Source organism: Anolis sagrei, chromosome X (assembly GCF_037176765.1).
Source record: "Anolis sagrei isolate rAnoSag1 chromosome X, rAnoSag1.mat, whole genome shotgun sequence".
Classification (NCBI taxonomy): domain Eukaryota; kingdom Metazoa; phylum Chordata; class Lepidosauria; order Squamata; family Dactyloidae; genus Anolis; species Anolis sagrei.
The window spans coordinates 78,432,971-78,459,770 of record NC_090034.1 but is presented as its reverse complement, the minus strand read 5'-3'; the positions used below and the strand labels follow the sequence as shown (position 1 = coordinate 78,459,770).

Below are 26,800 nucleotides of genomic sequence, written 5' to 3'. Positions count from 1 at the left end.
TACGATGCCATAAAAAATCTCCAGCAAGCATGCAAAGAATAAGGAAGTACTTTATCAGTGTCACAACTGGACGGTGAAGCAACAGCTCCCCTGGTAGCCAGAATAGCCTCATGAAAAGTTGGAATGTTAAATTGCCTCTGTGTCTGTCTATATACGTTGTGTGTCTATGGCATTGAATGTTTGCCATGTGTATTGTAATCCACCCCGAGGCCTCTGCGGGGTGAGAAGGGCAGGATATAAATACTGCAAATAACTAAATAAATATCAGGTATTGGTCGAGTGAATGAAAATTCATCCTGCATATCAGATTTTATGGTTCACAACAGTAGCAAAATTACAGTTGTGAAGTAGCAACAAAAATAATTTTATGGTTGGGCGTCACCGCAACATGGGTAACTGTATTGAGGGGTCACGGCATTAGGAAGGTTGAGAAGCACAATATCAGGTATTTGCGCCAAATTTGGTCGAGCGAATGAAAATGCATCCTGCATATCAGATTTTGATAGATTCATAGGTAAAGGTAAAAGTAGTCCCCTGACATTAAGTCCAGTCATGTCTGACTCTGGGGTGTGGTGCTCATTTCCATTTCTAAGCCGAAGAGCCAGCGTTGTCCGTAGACACCTCCAAGGTCATGTGGCCGGCATGACTGCATGGAGCACTGTTAGATTCATAACAGTAGCAAAATTACAGTTGTGAAGTAGCAACGAAAATAATTTTATGGTGTTAGGAAGGTTGAGAAACACTGATATAAGCCACCTCTAGTGTGTCTCATGTTTGCAGATGCTGGGGTTTGTAGTCCAAAAGGCAAGGAGGATGCTATGTTCCCTGCCCTGGTACCTCATTGTTCATTTCCTTTCCTTTTGTTTCTTTCTTTTCCCCGTCCCCAGTGCTGCCCAGCAATGGGTTGTGTGCAATGCAAAAAAAAGAAGACGAATAAGACCCAGAGTAATGGTGGCGATGGAACGCCTAACCCACCTCCCAGCTCCTGCTACAATCCTGATCCAGCCCAGCAGAACGCCCCCAACACTTTTACATGCATCCCTGACTTCAACAACTTCCAAGGAACGCCAAGGCCTTCCACGCCTGCCTTCATGGGGGGCTCCGGCGTATACCCCACTCCTTCTCTGCACATGCCTGGAACTGGGATCACAGGTTTGTCTGTACACCAAATCTGGAACTGGGATGGATGGCAGTCCGGCATTAAGGATAAAGTGTGTGTGCCTCTATTGCAGGCCTGGGCAAACTTGGGCCCTCCCTCCAGGTGTTTTGGATTTCAACTCCCACCATTCCTAACAGCCTCAGGCCCTTTCCTTTCCCCCCTCAGCCACTTAAGGAAGGGGCCTGAGGCTGTTAGGAATGGTGGGAGTTGAAGTCCAAAACACCTGGAGGGTGTTTGCCCACTTTATTACTTTCCTACTTTTATCAGGTGTTTTGGGATGCCTTCAGTTCCTCAAATCATCCTTTCCCAACAAGGGATTCTGTAGGTGGAACACATGATAATTATCAACACTTCAAGCAGCCAGAGATGTTGGGAATCCAACACAACTGGACGGCATGGGAGGAGACATGATGGCTATGTATAAATATGTGAGGGGAAGTCATAGGGAGGAGGGTCAAGCTTGTTTTCTGCTACCCTGGAGACTAGGAGACAGAACAATGACTTCAAACTATAGGAAAGGTGATTCCACCAGAACATTAGGAAGAACTTCCTCACTGTGAGAGCTGTTCAGCAGTGGAACTCTCTGCCTCAGAGTGTGGTGGAGGCTCCTTCTTTGGAGGTTTTTAAACAGAGGCTGGATGACCATCTGTTAGGGGTGCTTTGAAAGCGATTTTCCTACTTCTTGGCAGAATAGGGTTTATTTATTTATTTATTTATTTATTTATTTGCTATATTTATATACCCCCATTCTCAGCCCGAGGGCGACTCAGGGTGGTTTACAAAACGGCACAATTCGATGCCCACAATAACAGTTAAAACATTTAACATAAATAAAAATCAGTAAATAATAAAACTGATAAAAACATAGATCCTCTGCGTCTCATTACCAAAATCATTATCCAATCACATTGTCCAGTTGGTCCAAGATCAGGGTTTGTCTGCTACACTGCATTTGAGAAAGCCTCCTCAAAAAGCCAGGTTTTGACTTATTTACGAAATTTTAAGAGGGTGGGGGCCGATCCTTTGGTAGGGTGTTCCACAGCCAAGGGGCCACCGCTGAGAAGGCCCTGTCTCTCGTCCCAGCCAACTGAATCTGTGAAGAAGGTGGGACCGAGAACAGGGCCTTCCCAGAAGATCTGAACGTCCTAGATGGTTCATAAGGAGAGATATGTTCGGACAGATAAGCTGGGCCAGAACCATTTAGGTCTCTTCCACTGGAAATGTGGCGTGAAAGGAAAAATAAATAAAAGCTACCAATAGAATGGCAAACCAGTTTGAAATTAGGGCTCAAAAGATAGTGGGATAGTGGGTGGAATGTGTTGCTTTGTTGTTTGGATGTGTGTAGTGTTGGAACTAAAGCTAAAATTAAAATTGATATTAGTAGTGCTATTACGCCGCCTAGTTTGTTTGGGATGGATCGGAGAATTGCGTAGGCAAATAAGAAGTACCACTCTGGTTTAATGTGTGGCGGTGTTACTAGTGGGTTTGCTGGGGTGAAGTTTTCTGGGTCTCCTAGCAAGTTTGGTAAAAAATAGGGCTAGTATTAGGAGGGCCGTAATTATTAGGGCCACTCCAAGGAGGTCTTTGTAAGAAAAATATGGGTGGAATGGGATTTTGTCTGAGTTAGATTGTACTCCTGTGGGATTATTAGATCCTGTTTCATGGAGAAAAAGTAGGTGAATAATGCTAATGCCTATAATAACAAATGGAAGAATCATAGAATCATAGAATCAAAGAGTTGGAAGAGACCTCATGGGCCATCCAGTCCAACCCCCTGCCAAGAAGCAGGAGTATTGCATTCAAATCACCCCTGACAGATGGCCATCCAGCCTCTGTTTAAAAGCTTCCAAAGAAGGAGCCTCCACCACACTCCGGGACAGAGAGTTCCACTGCTGAACGGCTCTCACAGTCAGGAAGTTCTTCCTCATGTTCAGATGGAATCTCCTCTCTTGTAGTTTGAAGTCATTGTTTCGCGTCTTAGTCTCCAGGGAAGCAGAAAACAAGCTTGCTCCTTCCTCCCTGTGGCTTCCTCTCATATATTTATACATGGCTATCATATCTCCTCTCAGCCTTCTCTTCTTCAGGCTAAACATGCCCAGCTCCTTAAGCCGCTCCTCATAGGGCTTGTTCTCCAGACCCTTTACCATTTTAGTCGCCCTCCTCTGGTCATATTCCAGCTTGTCAATATCTCTCTTGAATTGTGGTGCCCAGAATTGGACACAATATTCCAGATGTGGTCTAACCAAAGCAGAATAGAGGGGTAGCATTACTTCCTTAGATCTAGACACTATGCTCCTATTGATGCAGGCCAAAATCCCATTGGCTTTTTTTGCCGCCACATCACATTGTTGGCTCATGTTTAACTTGTTGTGCACGAAGACTCAAAGATCTTTTCCCCACATACTGCTCTCAAGCCTGGCATCTCCATTCTTCTGTAGAAGAAAGTGGAATGTAAAAAATCAGGTGACGTGGCTGCCGCCCGTTGGACCATTTGAAGCTTCCGCACAGTCTTCAAAGGCAGCCCCACGTAGGGAGCGTTGCAGTAGTCTATATGGGTTGGGCTGGATGGCCCACCAGGTCTATGATTCATACCGATATGAAATTCAGGTCCAACCATTTTCAACCAGCCCAAGTGGCAGTGACACATACTGAGGGCTATTTATGGAAAAAACAAAGTAGTGATGAGTGAGAGGGTCAAACCTGGGTCACCTCTAGCTTAGTTTCTCATCAGCTAACATTGCGTCTTTACAGCTTTTGCTGGCTTCTCACTGCTCTTCTGCTGGTGCCTTGCAGGTGGAGGAGTGACTCTTTTCGTTGCCTTGTATGATTATGAAGCCAGAACCGAGGATGATCTGACATTTGCGAAGGGCGAGAAATTTCACATCATCAACAATACGTGAGTCCAGTGGCCGTGAGGCACTTTGTGTGGCAGCCGTGCCAAAGCCGAGCAAGTCTGCATTTGGTTTGAATTGGAGAGCCTCAGACCAGAAAACCAACCTAATGTATACATTGCCTCTGGTTCCATCATGGTCTGAGGGGAAGGTGGCAGGATAAAAAGGAAACAGATAATTTTAAAATCTCCTGAGCATGTTGGGGAGGAATATTCACATTATTGACGTTTTGTGTAGCCACTTACTTGGGGTAATAATAGCCTGGAAATACTCAAAGTGAAGCAGTTAGTAATATGAGAACTACAAGTGAGTCACCGTGTGGGGAGAGGTGTTTTGCACCAGTCGTGTCATTATTATCACCACTGACCATGGTACCACCTACAATAATTATTATTACTTTATAGACAAAGGGTCCTCAAACTTTTAAACAATGGTCGAGTCACAATCTCTCAGACTTTTGAGGGACCGAACTATGGTTTGAAAAAAAATGAACGAATTCCTATGCACTCTGGACATATCTTATTTGTAGTATTGTAGTAGTAATAATAATAATCATCATCGTCATCATCATCTATATAAATTAAAATGTAATGTTCGTTTGTGGGATTAACAGAACTCAAAAACCACTGGACGAATTGACACCAAATTTGAACACAAGACACCTAACAACCCAGTGTATGTCCTTCACTCAAAAAAAATGATTTTGTCATTTAGGAGTTGTAGTTGCTGGGACTTATAGACAAGGGGTCCTCAAACTTTTAAACAATGGTCGAGTCACAATCTCTCAAACTTTTGAGGGACCGAACTATGGTTTGAAAAAAAATGAACGAATTCCTATGCACTCTGGACATATCTTATTTGTAATAATAATAATAATCATCATCATCATTTATATAAATAAAAATGTAATGTTCGTTTGTGGGATTAACAGAACTCAAAGACCACTGGACAAATTGGCACCAAATTTGGACACAATACACCTGACAACCCAATGTATGTCCTTCACTCAAAAAAATTGATTTTGTCATTTGGGAGTTGTAGTTGCTGGGACCACACCAATGATGGAATTGAACCAAACTTGCCACACAGAACTCCCATGACCAACAGAAAACACTGGAAGGGTTTGATGGTCAGTGTCCTTTGGTTTTGGAGTTGTAGTTCACCTACATCCCAAGATCACTGTGGACTTAAACAATGATGGATATAAATAAAAATGTAATGTTCATTTGTGAGATTAACATAACTCAAAAACCAGTGGGCCAATTGACACCAAATCTGGACAGCATAGACCTAACAACCCAATGTATGTCCTTCACTCAATTTTTTTTATTTTGTCATTTGGGAGTTGTAGTTGCTGGGATTTATAGTTCACCTACAATCAAAGAGCATTCTGAACTCTACCAATTATAGCATTGAACCAAACATGGCATACAGGACTCCCATGACCAACAGAAAACACTAGAAGGATTTGGTGGGCATTGACCTTGAGTTTGGGAGTTGTAGTTCCGTTACGTCCAGAGAGCCCTGTGGACTCAAGCAATGATGGACCTGGACCAAACATGGCACGAATACTCAACACGCCCAAATATGAACACAGATGGAGTTTGGGGAAAATAGACCTTGACATTTAGGACTTGTAGTCACTGGGATTCACAGTTCACCTACAATCAAAGAGCATTCTGAACCCCACCAACGACAGAATTGGGGCAAACTTCCCATACAGAACCCCCATGACCAACAGAAAATACTTAAGGCCATCCAGTCCAACTCCCTTCACCAGGGCAAGAAAACATAATCAAAGCCCTCCCGACAAAGAGCCATCCAGCCATAGACATAGATAGATAGATAGATAGATAGAGATAGATAGATAGATAGATAGATAGATAGACAGACAGACAGACAGACAGACAGACAGACAGACAGATAGATATTATTCACATACACACAGATATAGTATCATAGATTTGAAAGGGATCCCTAAAGAAGGACAATTATATGTCGCATGTTCCAGAATGGGCAAACCAGACAATCTCCACATCAACACTGACAAAGAAACAACAAGCAATACTATTTACCCACAAGCATAAAGACATTACATATATTAGAAACCAACACTTTCTCATTACTTTATTTTCCAGATCAACAGACTGGGCCACAGTAATGCGTGGCAGGGGACAGCTAGTTACTTTATAGACAAGGGGTCCTCAAACGTTTAAACAATGGTCGAGTCACAATCTCTCAGACTTTTGAGGGACCGAACTATGGTTTGAAAAAAAAATGAACGAATTTCTATGCACTCTGGACATATCTTATTTGTAATAATAATAATCATCATCATCATCATCTATATAAATAAAAATGTAATGTTCTTGGTGGGATTAACAGAACTCAAAAGGGACTCAGGGCGGATTCCAAACATAAAAGGCAAACATTCAATGACCGAATACAACAATACATCCATACTAACAAAATTTATACAACCCAACATATAAATACGAATTATAACTTAACAAACTAAAATTATATCAAAAGCACAGCCTGTTATAACAGACATGAGACAGAACATCAAACATCAAATGGAAACAATAATTTACCATTTCCTTGGGGCAAATTGATTAATCATTGCTCAAGATATCTGTTGAGCTGGTGGAGTGAGCAGGGCATGGATACGGATGGCAACTATTAGTCAGAGATATAATGGTAATATTACCAACTACTATTCCTCCTTCTTGTAAGCCAGTGAGCAAAGGTATGTCTTCAGCTGTTTTTTGAAAGCAGGGAGAGAGGAAGCCATCTTTAACTCCTTAGAAAGGGAGTTCCAGAGGTGGGGGGCAGCCACGGAGAAGGCCCTTTCTCTCGTTCCCACCAGAGGTGGGGGTGGAACTGAGAGGAGGAACTCCTCTGATGACTGCAGTGTCCGAGTTGGTCTTTACAGGTAGATACGGTTTGTCAAATAGTCTGGACCTAAGCCATATAGGGCTTTAAAGATAAGAACCAGCACTTTATGTTTAGCTCGGAAGCTGACTGTCAGCCAGTGGAGCTACTGCAACATGGGAGTGGTTCTCTCCCTGAACGGCGCTCCACTTAGTAACCTGGCTGCTAATCTGTGGACCATTTGAAGGTTCCGAACTATCTTCAAAGGCAGCCCCATGTAAAGAGCGTTGCAGTAGTCCAAACGGGATGTGACTTAAGGCATGGACTACCATGGCCAAGTCAGGCGTCCCAAGGTATGGGTGCAGCTGGCGGACAAGTTTTAGCTGTGCGAAGGTGCTCCTGGTCACCGCTGACACCTGGGGTTCCAGGGTCAGTGATGGGAATCACCCCCAGACTGCGAAGACCCTGTGTCTTCAAGAGGAGTGCGACCCCATCCAACACAAGCTGTAATCCCACACCTTGATCTGCCTTACGACTGACCAGGAGTACCTCTGAATTGTCTTGTAGTGCAATAAAGAAAATGCAAGAACAATACAATAGCTAAATTGAAGAACAATTTCAACCAACATAAACTTATTTCAGTGGGAAGTGTGGGCCTGCTTTTGGCTAATAGTCAAGTTGACTGGTGGGATAGGATTATTATTGTTGTTGTATGCCTTCAAGTCATTTCAGACTTAGGGCGACCCTCAGTCTAAAGTTTAGGGCTGGGCTGGGTCAACGGCCTTGGAGGGCCACATCTTGCCTGCGGGCCTTAGTTTGAGGACCCCTTTTTATGGCATACTTGTCAACATTTCATAGATGGCTTCTCAACTCCAGGGATTCTTGGATGAAACCAGTTATCTTGATCCCTCTCACCCTGGTTTTAGTTCTGGTCAGAGAACGGAGACGGCTTTGGTCACCTTGACAGAGAACTACCACCTCTGCAGAGAACTTGACAGGAGTAGTGTATCCCTGCTGGTTCTCCTGGATCTCTCATTGACTTCTGTTGTTGTTGTTGTTGTTGTTGTTGTTGTTGTTGTTTGCTTTCAAGTTATTCCAGACTTCAGGTGATCCTAAGTCTAGAGTTTAGGATAAAGTAAATGACCTTGGAGGGCCACCTCTGGCCTGCGGGCCTTAGCTGGGAAACCCCTGTTATAGATTGCTGAATATAGTAGAGCAGGCATGGGCAAACTTTGGCCCTCCAGGTGTTTTGGACTTCAACTCCTATCATTCCTAACAGTTGGTAGGCTGTTAGGAATTGTGGGTGTTGAAGTCCAAAACACCTGGAGGGCCGAAGTGTGCCCGTGTCTGTAGTAGAGTCTCTAATCAGTGCAATGCAAACCAATATAAAACAGTTTCCAAAGAATATGAAAGGATAATGTATAATTATAATGACCAGACTTCCTTCTCCTTCGCCATTAGCTATGCTGAGGGCTGATGGGGGAGTCAACGTTTCTCAGCCCAGGGTAGCCCAGCACAGTCCAGTCTGATTGGCAGCAGCTCTCCAGGGTCTCCCATTCCCATTAGAGCAGTGGTTCTCAGCCTGTAGGTCCTCAGGTGTTTTTGGCCTACAACTCCCAGAAATCCCAGAAAATTTACCTTCTTTTAGGATTTCTGGGAGTTGAAGGCAAAACATCTGGGGACCCACAGGTTGAGAACCACTACATTATAGGTTTTCCCCATCAGCTAGTGTCTGATCTCTTAAACTGGAGGTGCTGGGATTGAAACTAGGACCTTTTCCTTGCAAAACCCTGACTCTGCTGTTGACCTGTGCTCCTTTCTCCAACTAAACTTCCTAATCAACTCTTTTTTCCTTTCTTTTTCCTCCTCCTGTTTTTTTAGAGAGGGTGACTGGTGGGAAGCAAGGTCCTTGAGCACAGGATCAACAGGCTACATCCCCAGCAACTACGTGGCACCTGTGGACTCTATTCAGGCAGAAGAGTAAGTATGGACAGCTTGGATGGCTTGGAAGTCTGCTGGAGATGGAGTGGGACATCTGTGCAAGGGATCTTGTGGAGTTTTGCAAATATTCTTTGCCAAGAACAGAAAACTGATGCAGAAGTTCTCCTTCTATGCCACAATACATTTGGGGTGCCAAGGGTTGAGATTATGCTGTATGGATAGAGGAGGAGACCTCCATCCAGCTCAGGAAGACCCCACTGTCCGAGACCTTCAGCAAATGTCAGCAAAGAATAACGTTTCTCCTGAATTTAAATACTTAACACCTAACTGGTGGAAGTTTAACTTGGGACTCTCTTCATGTTGGCTGGAGGATTCTAGAAGCAATAATAATAATAATAATAATAATAATAATAATAATTATTATTATTATTATTATTATTATTATTATTATACTGATACAAAACCACAGTATGTCACAGCAAACAAGATCTATATACTGGATTTTGTATCAAAAAATCACGTTGAACACTTCCCAAGCATCTAAGACTGTGATTTTTTAAAATTATTATTATTATTATTATTATTATTATTATTATTATTATTATTGCCATTAGAACAAATGCCATCAAAGCCAGAATTGAAAAGTCAATGATAGATCCCAAGTGTAGACTGCAATGAAGCAGATGAAACAATAGATCACACCTTCAGCTGCTGCAAGAAGATCGCACAGACATACTACAAACAGAGACATAACACTATTGCTCAGATGATTAATTGGAACTTGTGCCACAAATACTATCTGCCTGCAACAAAGAACTGGTGGGATCACAAGCCGGAAAAAGGTACAGAAAATGAACACGTCAAACTGTTCTGGGACTTCCGAATTCAGGCTGACAGAGTTTTGGAGCACAATATTCCTGACCTCACGGTTGTATTAAAAAACCAAATATGAATTGTCGATGTTGCAATCTCAGGCAACAACAGGATTGAAGAGAAACAACTGGAAAAGCTGACACGATACGGGAATTTAAAGCTCAAACTGCAAAGACTCTGGCACAAGCCAGTCAAGGTGGTCCTAGTGGTGATCGGCACACTGGGTGCAGTGCCTAAAGACCTTGGCCAGCACTTAAACACAAACAGTGCTGACAAAATTACCATCTGTCAGCTGCAAAAGGCCACCCTACTGGGATCTGCACGCATTATTTGCCAATACATTACACAGTCCTAGACACTTGGGAAGTGTCCAACGTGTGATCCAATACAATAACCAGCATAGTGATCTTGTTTGCTGTGTACAAATCTTGATGTGTTTCAAATAATAATAATAATAATAATAATAATAATAATAATAATAATAATCTTTATTTATATTCTGTGTTATCTCCCTGGAGGGACTCAGTGGATCACAATACACATATGAGGCAAACATTCAATGCCTTTTACACACAACGAACAACAACATGCAACACAGGCAAAGGTATAAGCCTTCCTCTTTTTTCCATCTGTGGCATCTGGAGGCAATGCTCAACATCAGCCAGGAGGGAGTGCTCTTGTTCTATTTTTCCATGCCGAGGAGCCTGTTGTCCTTAGACACCTCCAATTGTGTTGCTGGCATGTCTGTATGAGGCACCCTTTTACCTTTCCGCCGATCTACTCACATTGCATGCTTTCGAACTGCTGGGTTGGCAGAAGCTAGGGCTGACAGTCAGGAGCTCACCCTGACTCACGGCTTCGAACTGCCAACCTACTGCGAAAGTAGCCCAAATGAGTACCTTTTCCAAGCTCTGGCTCCTCCTTGAGTTAATTTTTTCCCACTAAAGCTATTATGTTATTATTGTTCTGTGCCTTCACCTTATGACTACTCTAAGGTGAACTTATCATGGAGTTTTCCTGGGTGGGATTCTGTGGTGGTGAACTAAACTGTCTCCAAGGTTGCAGTTCAACACTCAAACCTCTAAAAACCAGACTGCCTCCCAAAACTGTTATACAAATTGTATTTGTCTATTTTAGCTCAAACGCCTTCTTTCCCTTTCTCTTTCTCTGCTTCTTAGTATTACTCAGATATTTACTTTTGACTCCCGCTATGGTGGGGGCGTTCTCTCTTTCTCTCTCAAGAACATTACTTCTGCATCTCTTTTCACAGGTGGTACTTTGGGAAAATTGGTCGCAAGGATGCTGAGAGGCAACTCTTGTGCCATGGCAACCCACGGGGGACGTTTCTCATTCGTGAGAGTGAGACGACCAAAGGTAACACTGCAACACTTGCCCACTTGCTTCTTTGGCACCAAAGGAGGGCCTTTTCTTGGGCATCTCCGGCATTGGAATTGGTTCTCTCCTGATGCGCAGGGAAACACCTACCTCCCACAAATGTGACGGAATATCGCATTTGGCTTGTGTTCCAGCACTGTATACAAGAAGTGGGTCCAGTGTGATTAATGGACAGCTTCTGTCCCGAGAATTGTGTGTTTTCCAGCAACATCTGGTGCATGTTCAGCATAGCTATTTAAATAGTAGATGCCTCTGTGAATGGTGTCTTTCCTTGTAAGATATCCAGAATGAATTGGGCAGAGACCACATGGAGAGGCATGATACTGGGGTAAAGCCTCACTTGCCCTTAATCATCAAGGAGGAGAAGGGCTGTTTGTAGATTAAAAGTCACTTCAAAATCCATTTTTGGATACTTAGGGCCCTTCTACACATGCCATAAAACACTGAAGTAACCGGGATAATGGGCCCCCTCATGTTGCAGTGGGTTAAACCACTGAACTGCTGAACTTGCTGACCGAAAGGTTGGCAGTTCGAATGCAGGAAGCAAGGTGAGCGCTCGCTGTTAGACCCAGCTTCTGCCAACCTAGCAGTTCGAAAACATGCAAATGTGAGTAGATCAATATGTACTGCTTCTGTGGGAAGGTAATGGTGCTCCATGCAGTCATGCTGGCCACATGATCTTGGAGGTGTCTACAGACAACGCCGGCTCTTTGGCTTAGAAATGAAGATGAGCACCACCTCCCAGGGTCGGACACAACTAGACTTAATGCCAGGGGAAACCTTTACCAATAATAATAATAATAATAATAATAATAATAATAATCTTTATTTATACCCTGCCACCATCTCCCCAGTGGGGACTCGGAGCGGCTTACATGGGGCCAAGCCCAGACAACATATTACAGCAAAATAGAAGCAAAGCATACACAACGCATAAACATTTACCATTTAACCGGGATAAAGGGGGGGGGGGGGTAATGATATCTGGGAAAAGTGTGGGCAGATTCAGGTTAACAGCTGAAAAACAGATGTTTAAAAGGTGCACTTAAAACATGATTCCAACCAAAAAATGTGCATCTTTGCATGACTGTTTATTTCTGCAGTCATGGAAAACATGTGGATCCCCTGGTGTGGACTGCTCCAGTGCATGTGCGCATTTTAGAAGCCCAAAACAGCTGATCGGACTGTCAAAAAATAGACACACAAGTGGTTAACTGAAGCAGAGGTGGAACGCAATCACAATTAGAAGTCACCACAACCATTCCTTTACTCCAGGGGTCCTCAAACTTTTTAAACAGAGGGCCAGGTCACAGTTCTTCAAACTATTGGAGGGCCGGATTATAATTTGAAAAAAGCATGAATGAATTTCTTTACACATTGCATGTATTTTATTTGTAGTGCAAAAAACACTTTAAAACAATACAACAATTAAAATGAAGCAGTTTTAACAAATATAAACTTATTAGTATTTCAGTGGGACGTGTGGGCCTGCCTTTGGCTGATGAGATAGGATTGTTGTTGTTGTATGTTTTCAAGTAATTTCAGACTTAAGTTTCAATAGGCTTTTGACCTTTGTTTCAACAAGTTTTTGACCTTTGATCTGTTGTTTTAATTTGTGTTAGATTCCAGTTTGTTTTGTAAGCCGCTCCGAGCCCTAGGGGAGTGGCGGCATATAAGTTTGAATAATAAATAAATAAATAAATAAATAAGGTTGTCCCTGAGCGAGGGCAGGGTAAATGACCTTGGAGGGCCATATCCAGCCCTCGGGCCTTAGTTTGAGGACCCTCTAATGTTTACTCTAATGTTTATAATATTAAACAGACCTTGAATTTATGATTGGGTGAAGCGAGAAAATAGGAAATCTACTTGTGTGTACACTGGGATCTCCGCATGTGCGCATTTGAGATTCAGTGCATATTGGAGAGAATTTTAAAAGAAAACTTTGACCAGATGTCCCCTGTCCATCTTGCAGTTTTGTAAAATCCGCTTCAAAGAAAGGTGTGAGGATGGTGGGGCTGCATTTTCCGGGACAGACAGGTCTGTGTCTGGACTTGCTGTTAGGTTTCATGATTTTTAAACCCACTTATTTAATCCACATTTTGATGCTGTTTGGAAGTACCCTTAGAGATCTGGTGTGTTATAAGGATGAAAGAATTGGATTGGGGCTTGGGAAAGTCAGGTTCTCAGATTTGTGAAGTTTATGAAACCCACTGGGTGATTATGGAGCAGTAACTCTCAGCCTGACACACCTCACAGGGCTGCTGTGATGATACATTTGGAAGGAGATGCTACTTTGACTGGAAGCAAGAAAGATCAAACAAGTCAACAAGATACGTGAACAGAAGGGAAAGGCTTCATATATCTTGAGAATAGCTGGCAGTGTTACTTTTGTTGGTGGCTGTTCTGCCACCCCCAGATACTTACATAATAAAGTTTAGTATGTTGTGTGGTTTCTGGGCTGTATGCCCATGTTCTGGCAGCATTTACTCCTGACGTTTTGCCTGCATCTGTGGCTGAAATCTTCAGAGGATGGGTACTGTTGCCTTAACTGTAAATTGGTAATCACTTGAAGGCACCCAAAAATTGTTGTACACTGCCATCTTCTGGCATATTATACTATATATGTTTTCATTTCTGTGTCCAGTAACCAAATTTAAACCAAGAGAGGAGACAGAAACAAGAACTCTTTGGGTTTACATCTTTGAAAATGTTTTAAAACTTTTTAGTCTTGCTATATTAGTTGAGTTAGATTTTAATTTTAGTGTTCATTTAATTTGGTGGCAATGTCTTGTTATTGCTTATGTTTAAGATTTACTGTGTCATTTTTCAAATGTATGTTATGTCGTATTTATTGGCTGGTTGTATTATACGGCATTGAATATTGCCGTTATATGTTGTTAGCCGCACTGAGTCCCCATTGGGGAAATAGGATGGGATACAAATGAAGTTTATTATTATTATTATTATTATTTGATACACAACAAGATTAGTACACATCAAACAAGTTCACTATGCTGGCTTTTGTATTTGATTACACTTCGGACACTTCCCAAATATCTGGCAGTTGACCTTTGCACTAATTGTAATTTCTGGGCCATCTTCAAAGGCAGCCCCACGTAGAGTGTGTCACAGTAGTCCAGTCTAGATGTAACTAAGGTGTGGACCATCATGGCCAAGTCAGGCTTTTCGAGGTATGGTCGCAACTGGCACACAAGTTTTAACTGTGTAAAGGCCCTCCTGGCCACTGTTGACACCTGAGCTTCAAGTGTCAGCGCTGAATCTAGAAAGACTCCTAGATTGTGGACCTGTGCCCTCAGGGGGACCTGTGGACCTGTGTCCCCAGACTGGCCAGGAGGATTTCTGTCTTGTCTGGATTATGCCTCGGCTTGTTGGCCCTCATCCAGTCCATCACAACTGCCAGGCACCGGTCCAGAACCTGGGGAGCTTCCTTGGAATGGGGTGGAAAAGAGTAGTAGAGTTGTGTGTCATCTGTGTAGAGTTGGCATCCAACTCCAAACTGACCTCACTCAACTGTTTCATGTAGATGTTGAAAAGCATGCGGGAAAGAATGGAACCTTGCAGGACCCCACAGGTGAATGGCCAGGGGTCCAAACAGGTGTCCCCCAGCATCACTATTTGAATACGGTCCTCCAGGAAGGAGTAGAGCCATTGCAAAGCAGTGCCCCCAAGACCCATTTCGGAGAGCCGACCCAGAAGGATACCGTGGTCGATGGGATCGAAAGCTGCTAAGTCAAGCATGGGCCAACTTTGGCCCTCCAGGTGTTTTGGATTCCCACTTTCAAAATTCCTAGTTAGCAATTGTGGGAGTTGGAGTCCAAAGCATCAGGAGGACCGAAGTTGGCCCACGCTTACCATAAGGCTGACTCGAAAGCCCATAAGCACAGCCATAACAATACTGTAACATAAAATATGCGAATGTTCTGTACATCCATACTGATTCTATTGGAAATTCCATTACCTATTGGAAATAGCTACACCATAGTCTTATTGAAAAGGTAAAAATGATGTCACATCCATTTGGCAAATGTGAATCTCCATGAATATGTGGAGTCCACCTTTTGAAAACCACTAGTCAAGAAAAGCATGATCTTGTTAGAAGTCAATTCTTTGAGCAAGTGATATTCAAAGGTCTGGAGAACAAGCCCTATGAGGAGTGGCTTAAGGAGCTGGGCATGTATAGCCTGAAGAAGAGAAGGCTGAGAGGAGATATGATAGCCATGTATAAATAAGTGAGAGGAAGCCACAGGGAGGAGGGAGCAAGCTTGTTTTCTGCTTCCCTGGAGACTAGGACGCGGAACAATGGCTTCAAACTACAAGAAATGAGATTCCATCTGAACATGAGGAAGAACTTCCTGACTGTGAGAGCCGTTCAGCAGTGGAACTCTCTGCCCCGGAGTGTGGTGGAGGCTCCTTCTTTGGAAGCTTTTAAGCAGAGGCTGGATGGCCATTTGTCAGGGGTGATTTAAATGCAATATTCCTGCTTCTTGGCAGGGGGTTGGACTGGATGGCCCATGAGGTCTCTTCCAACTCTTTGATTCTATGATTCTTTGATTCTATAAGCATTCATGTAATGGCACACAGGTAACTCGACTGTTAAACTGAAGAGCCATGTCTTTAAACTGCCAAGGATAAAGACATGCCACTACAAAAATATATTGGTTAACAGAGGATTGTTGTTTCTTTGAAGTTGAAGTTGCAGTTGCCCAAAGGATATACACTTTCTTAAAACCTCTTAGTTTAAAATACGCACTCAAGAGATAAAAACAAAGTAGTCTTCTTTAAAAATAACATCTCAGGTTTGCTAACAAAGTTCTTGTATATATTCAGCATATTAGTCCATAGTTTAATGTTGTGAAGAAGTGGTTAAACTGCTGCCACCAATTGTCAAGAAGACCGTTTTAATCCCACCGCTGCCACCAAATGTGAAGGTTCGTGTTGTAAAACACCCACTGCCACCTAATCTGTGAGGGAAGCTGGGCAACGATCAATATCAGCCTAGGAACTATTGTAGGCTGTTCAACTTAGAAGAAACTGTATCAGGCAAGGCTTAAGGAAAACAGTAACAAGTTTATTTTAACAGGAGTATAACACGTTTAACTGTTTCTTCTCAAGAGGCACAAATCTTGATGGTTACATTGGAAAGGTTTCATGAGTAATCTCAGGCACAGACTTCAAAACGTTTCACAGCAGGCACAGCAGGCTTAAACCTAGCCAAACCTTGATTCTTAATTCAGAATCAACAACCCCCTGTAGCTCTCTCACTACCAGGTCCTTCTCTGCAACCACTTTGGTCACCAATTGATTCCCTGAATCCCCACCCTGAGATTCAGTCTTTCCTATAGCACACTGGCTACAGACACATTCCCTGACTCTCCACCCAGAGACTCAGTCCTCTCAGTAGCTCTCCGGCTACTGACTGACTTTTTAAAACAGCTGCCTCCTGAAGAGGCAGTTGGCTCCGCCCCTGTTGCTATGACAACTCAGCTAACGCCAATCCACCATCTCCAACAAAACATAATCTCCCATACTTACCATCCCTAAACCACTATCCAAACTACACATAACCAAAGAAATAAAACTTACACATCGTCACAAATGTCTTTAAGCATGTAGATATAGTCCAAACTGTATAACTGTACTCAATGAAGTCTGAAAGGAGACAAACTGCAACCCTCCTCCATTGAGCATAGTGTATTAAAGTCCAAAGAGCAACATGCATCCACCTCCACTGAGGTCTGATGAAAACTCAACACAAAATGGAATCCTGTGTCTGAAGCCCCTCCCACACCAAAGAGGTATAGTCAAAATGGCAAACCAAAATGTAAATACAATATAGGTTAACAATTATACACATTTACAAACAGTTGGTTGTGATTTCCAACAGATTCACCTCTGTTCTTTGGTCTCCTCCTCCCAGGTGCCTACTCGCTATCCATTCGGGATTGGGACGAAGTGAAAGGTGACCACGTCAAACATTATAAAATCCGGAAGCTGGACAATGGAGGTTACTATATCACCACACGGGCCCAGTTTGATACTGTGCAACAACTGGTCCAGCATTATATAGGTAAAACAAGGACACGTTTCAGTGGCTGAGAACTAGCTCTTGAGAGAGTGGCAACAAAAACGCAGAACTTCAGGGCTAATCTCCACCTGGTCCTTTCAGGGCTGGCAATTATCTTTCAGGTTACATTGAATTTTTGCAAGGGGTGTGTTATCGAAAAGGGTAATTGCACAGTGTTGGCCTTGTATGCAGAGGTTTGAGGTTCTGTTTCAGGCATCTTCAAGTAAACCTCCCAAAGGCCCTGTGTTTGCAGTGGCGGAGAGCTGCTGCCCGCAAGGGTTAAACTACCGTAGATTTTATATTCACAGTACTGTGTGTTTTGTAAAGATTAAAAGGATGGCATCACGCGTGTTCTTCAAAATGCAGTGCTTGGGGAGCATTAAGCCACGCCATTGATAAAAATGCTTCTCCCTTATGCAACAGTTAAGATTAGGAAATTAGCATTAGGAACTAAGGAGCAAATGCATTAGGAAAATTAGCATATTCCTAATGCTAATTGCAGTGTATGTCTGCATGCTTGTTTGTGTATGTAGGCAAAAGGATTCAGCAATGTTTTAATAGCTGGATATTTACTCTCCTTTCTACATATGGTATTTAATTAAAAACAAGAGCTTGGGAAAATTAATTGGCTGCTTTTGGAGTTTTTTTTGTTGTGTCAGGAGAGACTTGAGAATCTGCAAGTCACTTCTGGTGTGAGAGAATTGGCCGTCTGCAAGGACGTTGCCCAGGGGATTTAATGTTTAATATTTTATCATCCTCATGGGAGGCTTCTCTCATGTCTCTGCATGAGGAGCTGGAGCTGGTAGAGGGAGCTCATCTGCCTCTCCCTGGAATTGAACCTGCGACCTGTCGGTCTTCAGTCCTGCCGGCACAGGGGTTTAACTCACTGCACCATCGGGGGCTTTGGGGTGCTTTGCCCCTTTACTTTGGTGGGTGAATGTGCCATTTTCAAGCTATCCAAAACTTAGTCCAGTTCTGCAGAAAGGTTAGCGGTGTCTGGCTTGTTGTAAATTTTTTGGGCTGTCTGGCCATGTTCCAGAAGCATTCTCTCCTGACGTTTCACCTGCATCTATGACAGACACCCTCAGAGGTTGTGCGGTCTGTTGGAAACTAGGAAAATAGGGTTTATATATCTGTGGAATGTCCAGGGTGGGAGAAAGAACTCTTGTCTATTTGAAGTAGGTGTTAATGTTGCAATTGGCCACCTTGATTAGCATTTAATGGCCTAGCAGTTTCAAGCTCTGGCTTCTTACTACCTGAGTATTAAAAACCTCTAAAATCATAACAGTAAATAAAGAACAACACTCAAAAAATAGGGGAATGACAGATTTCCAATCAGCGCCTTTGTTGGGAGCTAATCCAATTAGCTCCTTTGTTGGGAGCTAATCACCTCCCAACAAAGGATTCCCCCAGGCGGTAAGAAGCCAGAGCTTGAAACTGCTAGGCCATGCTAATCAAGGTGGCCAATTGATGCCAGGGTTGAACGATGGCACAAATGTGTACAAATTGTTGTTGACTATGTTGAACAGTAGATTATGATCTGTAGCACCTTCTTCTGTTATATGTTCATTCATAAAGTTTTTATGACAGAGGAGGCAAAACTTTTTGACTCACTCTCGTAGATATAGCTATGGATATAGATAGCTGTATCTGTTCTCATTTAAATACACAAGCATGTGGACAATTTCAACAGAAAGGAGGAAACCATGAAAATGAACAAAATCTGGCTACCAGTATTAAAAAAACTCTAAAATTGAAACAGCACAACAACAGAGAGGGAAAAAAAGGACATCTAATCACCTCTCAACAAAAGTTTGCTGTAGGCACTGTCAAGCCATTATATGCTAATCAAGGTGGTCAGTTGAAACATTCACACCTAGCTCCAGCAGACAAGAGTCCTATGTCCCACCCTGGTCATTCCACAGATATATAAACCCTTTTCCCTAGTTCCAACAGACCTCACTACCTCTGAGGATGCTTGCCATAGATGCAGGCGAAACGTCAGGAAAGAAACGTCTAGACCATGGCCATATAGCCCAAAAAAACCTACAACAACCCAGTGATCCCGGCCATGAAAGCCTTTGACAATACATTGTTCTCATTTACATACAAATTCAACTTAAGAACAAGACCTACACCTATCTTGTTTGTAACCCAGGGACTGTCTGTAATGCTGATTGCCTATCATTGCCATCTTAGTGTTGTTGAAGGCTTTCATGGCCAGAATCACTGGTTTGCTGTGAGTTTTCTGGGCTGTATGGCCATGTTCCAGAAGCATTCTCTCCTGAGGTTTCACCAACATTTATGGCAGGCATCCTCAGAGGTTGAGGGGTCTGTTGGAAACTAAATAAGAGTGGTTTATATCAATCAAATCAAATCATTTATTTCGGTCATAGACCAGCACAGGAAATAGAAATCACATTTTCATACAAACTTGGTACGTTTAGTACATTAAAAATACAAATATAACTACTGAAGCACAATGTGGGTGAGGGAGTGGAGGGGGAAACAGGGTAAAAACATACAATGCCCGGATCCATCACCAAATTGTAGATTCAGGGAAGAAGATTACTGGACACACAGTTATCTTTTGGGACTAGTCATCCCCTGACGGAACTTTGCACAGAACTTTGTAACATTGGAGGTTGTAGCTGAATTAGTTACAACCTACAATGTTGCAAAGTTCTGTGCAGCAGTGGTTTATATGTCTGGAATGTCTAGGGTGGAAGAAGGAACTCTTGTCTGCTTGAGGTATGTGTTAATGTTGCAGTTTTCCACCTTGATTAGCATTTAATGACCTGTAGTTTCAAGGCCTGGCGGGTTGCTGCCTATTTATTTATTTATTTGTCGTGTCAGGAGCAACCAGACATTTGTATTACATTTTTAACAAAACAAACGTATCGGTCCAATAATAATCATAGAATTGAAAGAGACCTCGTCAGCTGTCCAGTCCAACCCCATTCTGCTATTTATTTATCGTGTCAGGAGGAACCAGACAGTTGTATTACATTTTTAACAAAACAAACAAACAAACAGACAGACAAAACACAAAGTTTGAAAGCTTGGTAGTTGATTAAATGTCCTTTGACCAGTATCTGGCCACTTGGAGTGCCTCTGGTGTTTCCGCCAGGAGGTCCTCCATTGTGTATGTGGCAGGGCTCAGGTTGCATGGCAGCAGGTGGTCTGTGGTTTGCTCTTCTCCACACTCGCATGTCGTGGATTCCACTTTGTGGCCCCATTTCTTGAGGTTGGCTCTGCATCTCATGGTGCCAGAGCGCAGTCTGTTCAGCGCCTTCCAAGTCGCCCAGTTCTCTGTGTGCCCAGAGGGGAGTCTCTCATTTGGTACCAGCCATTGATTGAGGTTCTGGGTTTGGACTCTTGCTTGCTGGGGTGTTCCAGCAAGTGTCTCTGTAGATCTTAGAAAACTATTTCTTGATTTAAGTCGTTGACGTGCTGGCTGATACCCAAACAGGAGATGAGCTGGAGATGTCTCTGCCTTGGTCCTTTCACTATTGGCTGCTACTTCCCGGCGGATGTCAGGTGGTGCAATACCGGCTAAGCAGTGTAATTTCTCCAGTGGTGTAGGGCACAGGCACCCGTGATAATGCGGCATGTCCCATTAAGAGCCACATCCACTGTTTTAGCGTGGTGAGGTGTGTTCCACACTGGGCATGCATACTCAGCAGCAGAGTAGCATAATGCAAGGGCAGATGTCTTCACTGTGTCTGGTTGTGATCCCCAGGTTGTGCCAGTCAGCTTTCATATGATATTATTTGTAGCACCCACCTTTTGCTTGATATTCAGGCAATGCTTCTTGTAGGTCAGAGCACGGTCCAGAGTGACTCCCAGGTATTTGGGTGCGCTGCAATGCTTCAGTGGGATTCCTTCCCAGGTAATCCTCAGAGCTCGGGATGCTTGTCTGTTCTTAAGGTGAAAAGCACATGTCTGTGTTTTAGATGGATTAGGGATCAGCTGGTTTTACCTGTAGTAGGCGGTAAGGGCACCTAGAGCTTCGGAGAGTTTCTGTTCAACCATCTCAAAGCTCCCTGCTTGAGCAGTAATGGCACAATTTATTTGTTTGTCGTGTCAGGGCAACCAGTCAATTTTATTACATTTCTAACAGAACAAAACAAACAAACAAACAGACAAAACACAAAATGTGTGAGTTTGGTAGTTGATTAAATGTCCTTTGACCAGTATCTGGCCACTTGGGGTGCTTCTGGTGATGCTGCAAGAAGGTCCTCCATTGTGCAAGTGGCAGGGCTCAGGGTGCATTGCAGTGGGTGGTCAGCGGTTTGCTCTTCTCCACACTCGCATGTCGTGGATTCCACTTTGTGGCCCCATTTCTTGAGGTTGACTCTGCATCTCATGGTGCCAGAGCTCAGTCTGTTCAGCGCCTTCCAAGTCACCCAGTCCTCTGTGTGCCCAGGGGGGAGTCTCTCATTTGGTATCAGCCATTGGTTGAGGTTCTGGGTTTGAGCCTGCCACTTTTGGACTCTCGCTTGCTGAGGTGGATGGGTAGGACTGTAATCTATATAATGGCATGATCATCAGCATAGATGAAACTCTCTGTCCCTTCTGGCAGTGTTTGGTCATTTGTGTAAATGTTGAACATGGATGGAGCAAGCACGCTCCCCTGAGGCACGCCATTCTTCTTCTCAGGTTGCTGCCTGAGGAATCCTTTTTGAGTAAGACTCAAAAAGCAGGAATTCCCAGACAGGAATCAATCAGGGCCAGCCAACACCTTCCAACAAAGGATTCCCCCAGGCAGCAACCATCCAGGCCTTGAAACTGCAAGCCATTCAATCAAGGGGGCAAATTCATACTTGTCTCAAACTGTTCTTTCTCCCACCCTGGACATTCCACAGATATATAAACTCCACTTGCCTAGGTTTGCAGCAGATCTCACAACCTCTGAGGATGCCTGCCATAGATGTGGGTGAAATGACAAGAGAGAATGATTTTGGAACATGGCCATACATCACAAAAAACTCAAATCAACCCTGGGTTGTTGTAGGTTTTTCCGGGCTATATGGCCATGTTCTAGAGGCATTTTCTCCTGATGTTTCGCCTGCATCTATGGGAAGCATCCTCAGAGGTAGTGAGGTCACTACCTCTGAGGATGCTTGCCATAGATGCAGGCGAAACGTCAGGAGAAAATGCCTCTAGAACATGGCCATATAGCCCGGAAAAACCTACAACAACCCAGTGATTCCGGCCATGAAAGCCTTCGACAATACATCAAATCAACCCATTATCATCTTTGTTGATGTCTAAATCGCAAAGTCTATCAACTGCCATCCGGTGGTGATAAAGAATATTTCCTCTCTCTCTGAGAAATGTGTTTCTTGCTTTTTAATTCTGCCTTCTGTTTGTCTTCCTTCCTTCTTCCAAATCATTCTTCCCTCTCTGCCTCTGGTGCCTGGGGTCTCCTTCTGCAAGAGAGAGCTGCGGGGCTGTGCTGCCGCCTGGCTGTGCCGTGCCACAAAGGGATGCCCAAATTGGCAGACCTCTCGGTCAAAACCAAAGACGTTTGGGAGATCCCACGGGAATCGCTGCAGCTCATCAAGAAACTGGGCAACGGGCAGTTTGGGGAAGTGTGGATGGGTAGGACTGGCTGCAAGAACTGGGAAAGCTGAGCCGTAAAGGAAGGAGGAAGAGGAAGGAGACAGGCCCAGTGCCAATGCAGGGAGAGGGCCTCGCGGAAAATCTTTCAGCATGGTGGAGTTATGTCAGGCCAATTTGAACTTTCCCCCAGTTCGCTCTTCTGCATTGCCAGAGCTGGAAAATGTTACTCTTTGGAATACAACCCCTATTATCCCCCAGAGAGCAGGGTCATGCTGGGGGATTCTAGGAACTGTAATCTATATAAATAAAAATGTAATGTTTGTTTGTGGAATTAACATAACTCAAAAACCAGTAGACGAATTGACACCAAATTTGGGCAGAATATGCCTAACCCAATGAATGACCTTCACTCAAAAATTGATTTTGTTATTTGGGAGCTGTAGTTACTTACTGGGATTTATAGTTCACCTACAATCAAAAAGCATTCTGAGCTCCACTAACGATGGAATTGAACCACACTTGGCACACAGGACTCCCATGACCAGCAGAAAACACAAGAAGGGTTTGGTGGGAATGGACCTTGAGTTTGGGAGTTGTAGTTCACCTACATCCAGAGAGCACTGTGGACTCACACAATGATGGATCCGGACCAAACTTGGCACAAATATTCCATATGCCCAACTAAGAACACAGATGGAGCTTGGGGGGAATAGACTTTGACATTTGGGATTTGTAGTTACTGGGATTTATAGTTCACCTACAATCAAAGAGCATTCTGAATCCCACAAACGACAGAATTGGGGCAAATTTCCCACACAGAACCCCCATGACCAACAGAAAATACTTAAGGCCATCCAGTCCAACTCTCTTCACCAGGGCAAGAAAATGTAATCAAAGCCCTCCTGACAAAGAGCCATCCAGTCATAAAGATAGACAGACAGACAGACAGACAGATAGATATGATTCACACACACACACACAGATATAGTATCATAGATTTGAAAGGGACCCCTAAAGAAGAACAATTATATGTTGCATGTTCCAGAGGAAGCAAACCAGACAATCTCTACATCAACATTAACAAAGAAACAAGAAGAAATGCTGTTTACCCACAAGCATAAAGAAATTACATATATTAGAAACCAACACTTTCTCATTATTTTATTTTCCAGATCACCAGACTGGGCCACAGCAACGCTAGTCTTAAATAATTTTTCAAAGCCCTATACATAACTATAAAAAATAAAGAAATTTGGTCACTTAACTGCAATTGTAAAATACAACTAAAAACAAAATCCCATCTTTATTGGACAGCCAAAATGCACAAATGCCTCATGCAAACCTTTGAAACTTCACTGGCTTCTTTGTCAGCTAAGGATGTTAGAAACTATACAACAGAAGTAAAATGTTGATGTTAAAGGCACAGGCCTACATTTTGTCCTTTCTGTTGTGAATTAAGATGACATTTCAGTGCAGAGAGTGGCTGCTCCCCTTCTTGGCAATGTGGGATTGGGGACAAAGGGCAATAAAAAAACGTTGATTCCATCAGCAACAGAAAAGCAACTTCCCTTGAGAACCAAGCTATAAATGCTCTTGTAACTTCCCTTGAGAAAAAAGCTTTAAACCTGGGGTTGGGACCTCCTGGGGGGTCACAATGGGGTTTCATAGGGCTCGCCAAAGATCATCAGAAGACACATATTTCTGGTGGTCTTAGGAACCCCTTTGGCATAGAAGGATGAAGATCTCTCCATCTGTCCTCTTCCTTTTTGGAAACAGACAGCGAGTCCTCCCACCAAAAGCCCTCCTCTGCTGTGATTGTAGGTGAACTATGAATCCCAGAAACGACAACTCCCAAGTGTCAAGGTCTATTTCTCCCAAACTCCACCAGTGTTCATATTTGGGCATATGGAATATTCATGCCAAGTTTGGTCCAGATTCATCCTTGTTTGAGTCCATAGTGCTCTCTGGATGTCGGTGAACTACAACTCCAAAAGTAAAGGTCAATGCCCACCAAACCCTTCCAGTATTGGGAGTTCTGTGTGCCAAGATTGATTCAATCCAATCATTGGTGGAGTTCAGAATGCCATTTGATTGTAGTTGAATTATAAATCTCAACAACTACAACTCCCAAATGACAAAATCAATATCCGACCCCCCCCCCCCCCCGACCCCACTAGTATTCAAATTTGGGCGTATTGGGTATTTGTGTCAAATATGGTCCAATGAAAGAAAATGCATCCTGCATATCAGAGATTTGCATTACAATTCATAATAGTAGCAAAGTGACAGTTATGAAGTAGCAACAGAAATAATTTTATAGTTGAGGGTCACCACAACATAAAGAACTGCATTAAGGGGTCGTGGCATTAGGAAGGTTGAGAAACATTGCTTTAAATACTATGGTAAAAGTATGCCGAGAGCTCTATCATGTGGCCAAAACAAACATTGCAGCTGTATGATCTGGGTCTGTGTTGCGCTCATCCGTTTCCTCCTTCCTGGGCCACAGCTGCCATTCTTGAAGGTGCATGCTGAATTCATCACTCCTTTTCCATCTCATTCTCTTATTCTCATTCAACCCATCCCATCTCATCCCTCACCCTTCTCTCCAGAGTACAATGATGGCCTCTGCCACCTACTAACCAAGACCTGCCCCAATCTGAAGCCCCAGACTATGGGACTGTCTAAGGATGCATGGGAAATCATGCACAGCTCCATACACTTTGACAAGAAGCTTGGCATGGGATGTTTTGGAGATGTGTGGCTGGGTAAGACAAGGGGCTGTGTGTATCCTTCACTTACCTGGCACAAAACCTAAACAGTTTGCCATGAAGGGGTGGTAACTACTGCTCTCTGTAGGTCAGATTACATTGAGAGCATGACTTGGCATGACTAGATTCTCCATTCTTATTTTGGGGAAAGACTTGTCCCTTCCAGATACAATATAAGTATTTGCACAGTTTATTTATTTTATTTATTTACAGTATTTATATTCTGCCCTTCTCACCCCACAAGGGACTCAGGGCGGATTACAATACAATACAATACAATACTGGCAAACATTCAATGCCATAGACCAGGGGTCCACAAACTTTTTAAACAGAGGACCAGGTCACAATCCCTCAAAATGTTGGAGGGCCAGATTATAATTTGAAAAAAAAAAACATGAATGAATTCCTATGCGCACTGCACATATCTTATAAACAGTACAATTGTTAAAACGAAGAACAATGTTAACAAATATAAGCTTATTAGTATTTCAATGGGAAGTGTGGGCCTGCTTTTGGCTGATGAGATAGGATTGTTGTTGTTATTGTTGTGTGCTTTTAAGCCATTTCAGACTTAGGTTGACCCTGAGTGAGAGCCAGGTAAATGACCTTGGAGGGCCGTATCCAGCCCCCGGGCCTTAGTTTGAGGACCCCTGCCATAGACACACAAAACATATAGACAAACAGACAGACAGAGAACTGGCCACTAGGGGAGCTGTCGCTTCACCGTCCATCTGCGACACTGATAAAGTACTTCCTCATTCCCTTCATGCTTGCTGGAGATTTTTCTGGCCTTGTAAATTAGTTAGCCTCCCCACCTAAGTGGTACCTATTTTTTCCTACTTGACAGATGCAACTGTCTTTTGGGCTGCAAAGGTAGACAGCAAGCTACACAAATTGGCCGGACGTTCACTCCGACCCGGGCTGGCTTTGAACTCATGACCTCTCAGTCAGTAGTGATCTTAATGCAGCTGATTCCCAGCTAGCTGCACCACTAATGTTGGGAAGGACACGTGCAAATGCTCACTCTTCAGTTTGATGGTCTGGTGTATACAGTTTTCTTCACAATGAAGGTTTCCATTCTTATCATCTCACAATTTCTGATCATTTCTGTTTCCAATCCAGCCAGCTTCCTCCATCCATTTCCATTTTCATATGGGACGGTGGGTAGGGAGGGATGGGAAATACAATGCACTTTGTCTCCAGCTCCCCATCTTGTTATTGACTCTGTTTATTCCTCTGGCTGGCT

At 43.3% G+C, this 26,800-nt stretch overlaps 1 protein-coding gene across 3 annotated transcripts in view; it reads left to right on the top strand.

Annotated features, from left to right (window-relative positions):
• The window catches only part of LOC132780600 (proto-oncogene tyrosine-protein kinase Yrk), a 136,274-nt gene that overhangs the window by 90,048 nt on the left and 19,426 nt on the right, over window positions 1–26,800 (top strand). Inside the window, exons 3-8 of one of the 3 annotated variants that reach the window (XM_060784328.2) lie at window positions 888–1,152; window positions 3,953–4,055; window positions 8,806–8,904; window positions 11,009–11,112; window positions 17,072–17,221; window positions 22,661–22,825. In XM_060784328.2, the coding sequence (XP_060640311.2) occupies window positions 900–1,152; window positions 3,953–4,055; window positions 8,806–8,904; window positions 11,009–11,112; window positions 17,072–17,221; window positions 22,661–22,825 (874 nt within the window). In that variant the 5' untranslated portion in view covers window positions 888–899. Of the gene's footprint in view, window positions 1–887; window positions 1,153–3,952; window positions 4,056–8,805; window positions 8,905–11,008; window positions 11,113–17,071; window positions 17,222–22,660; window positions 22,826–25,395; window positions 25,552–26,800 lie in introns of all 3 variants that reach the window. The other 2 variants (XM_060784329.2, XM_060784330.2) reach the window with 2 other exon arrangements.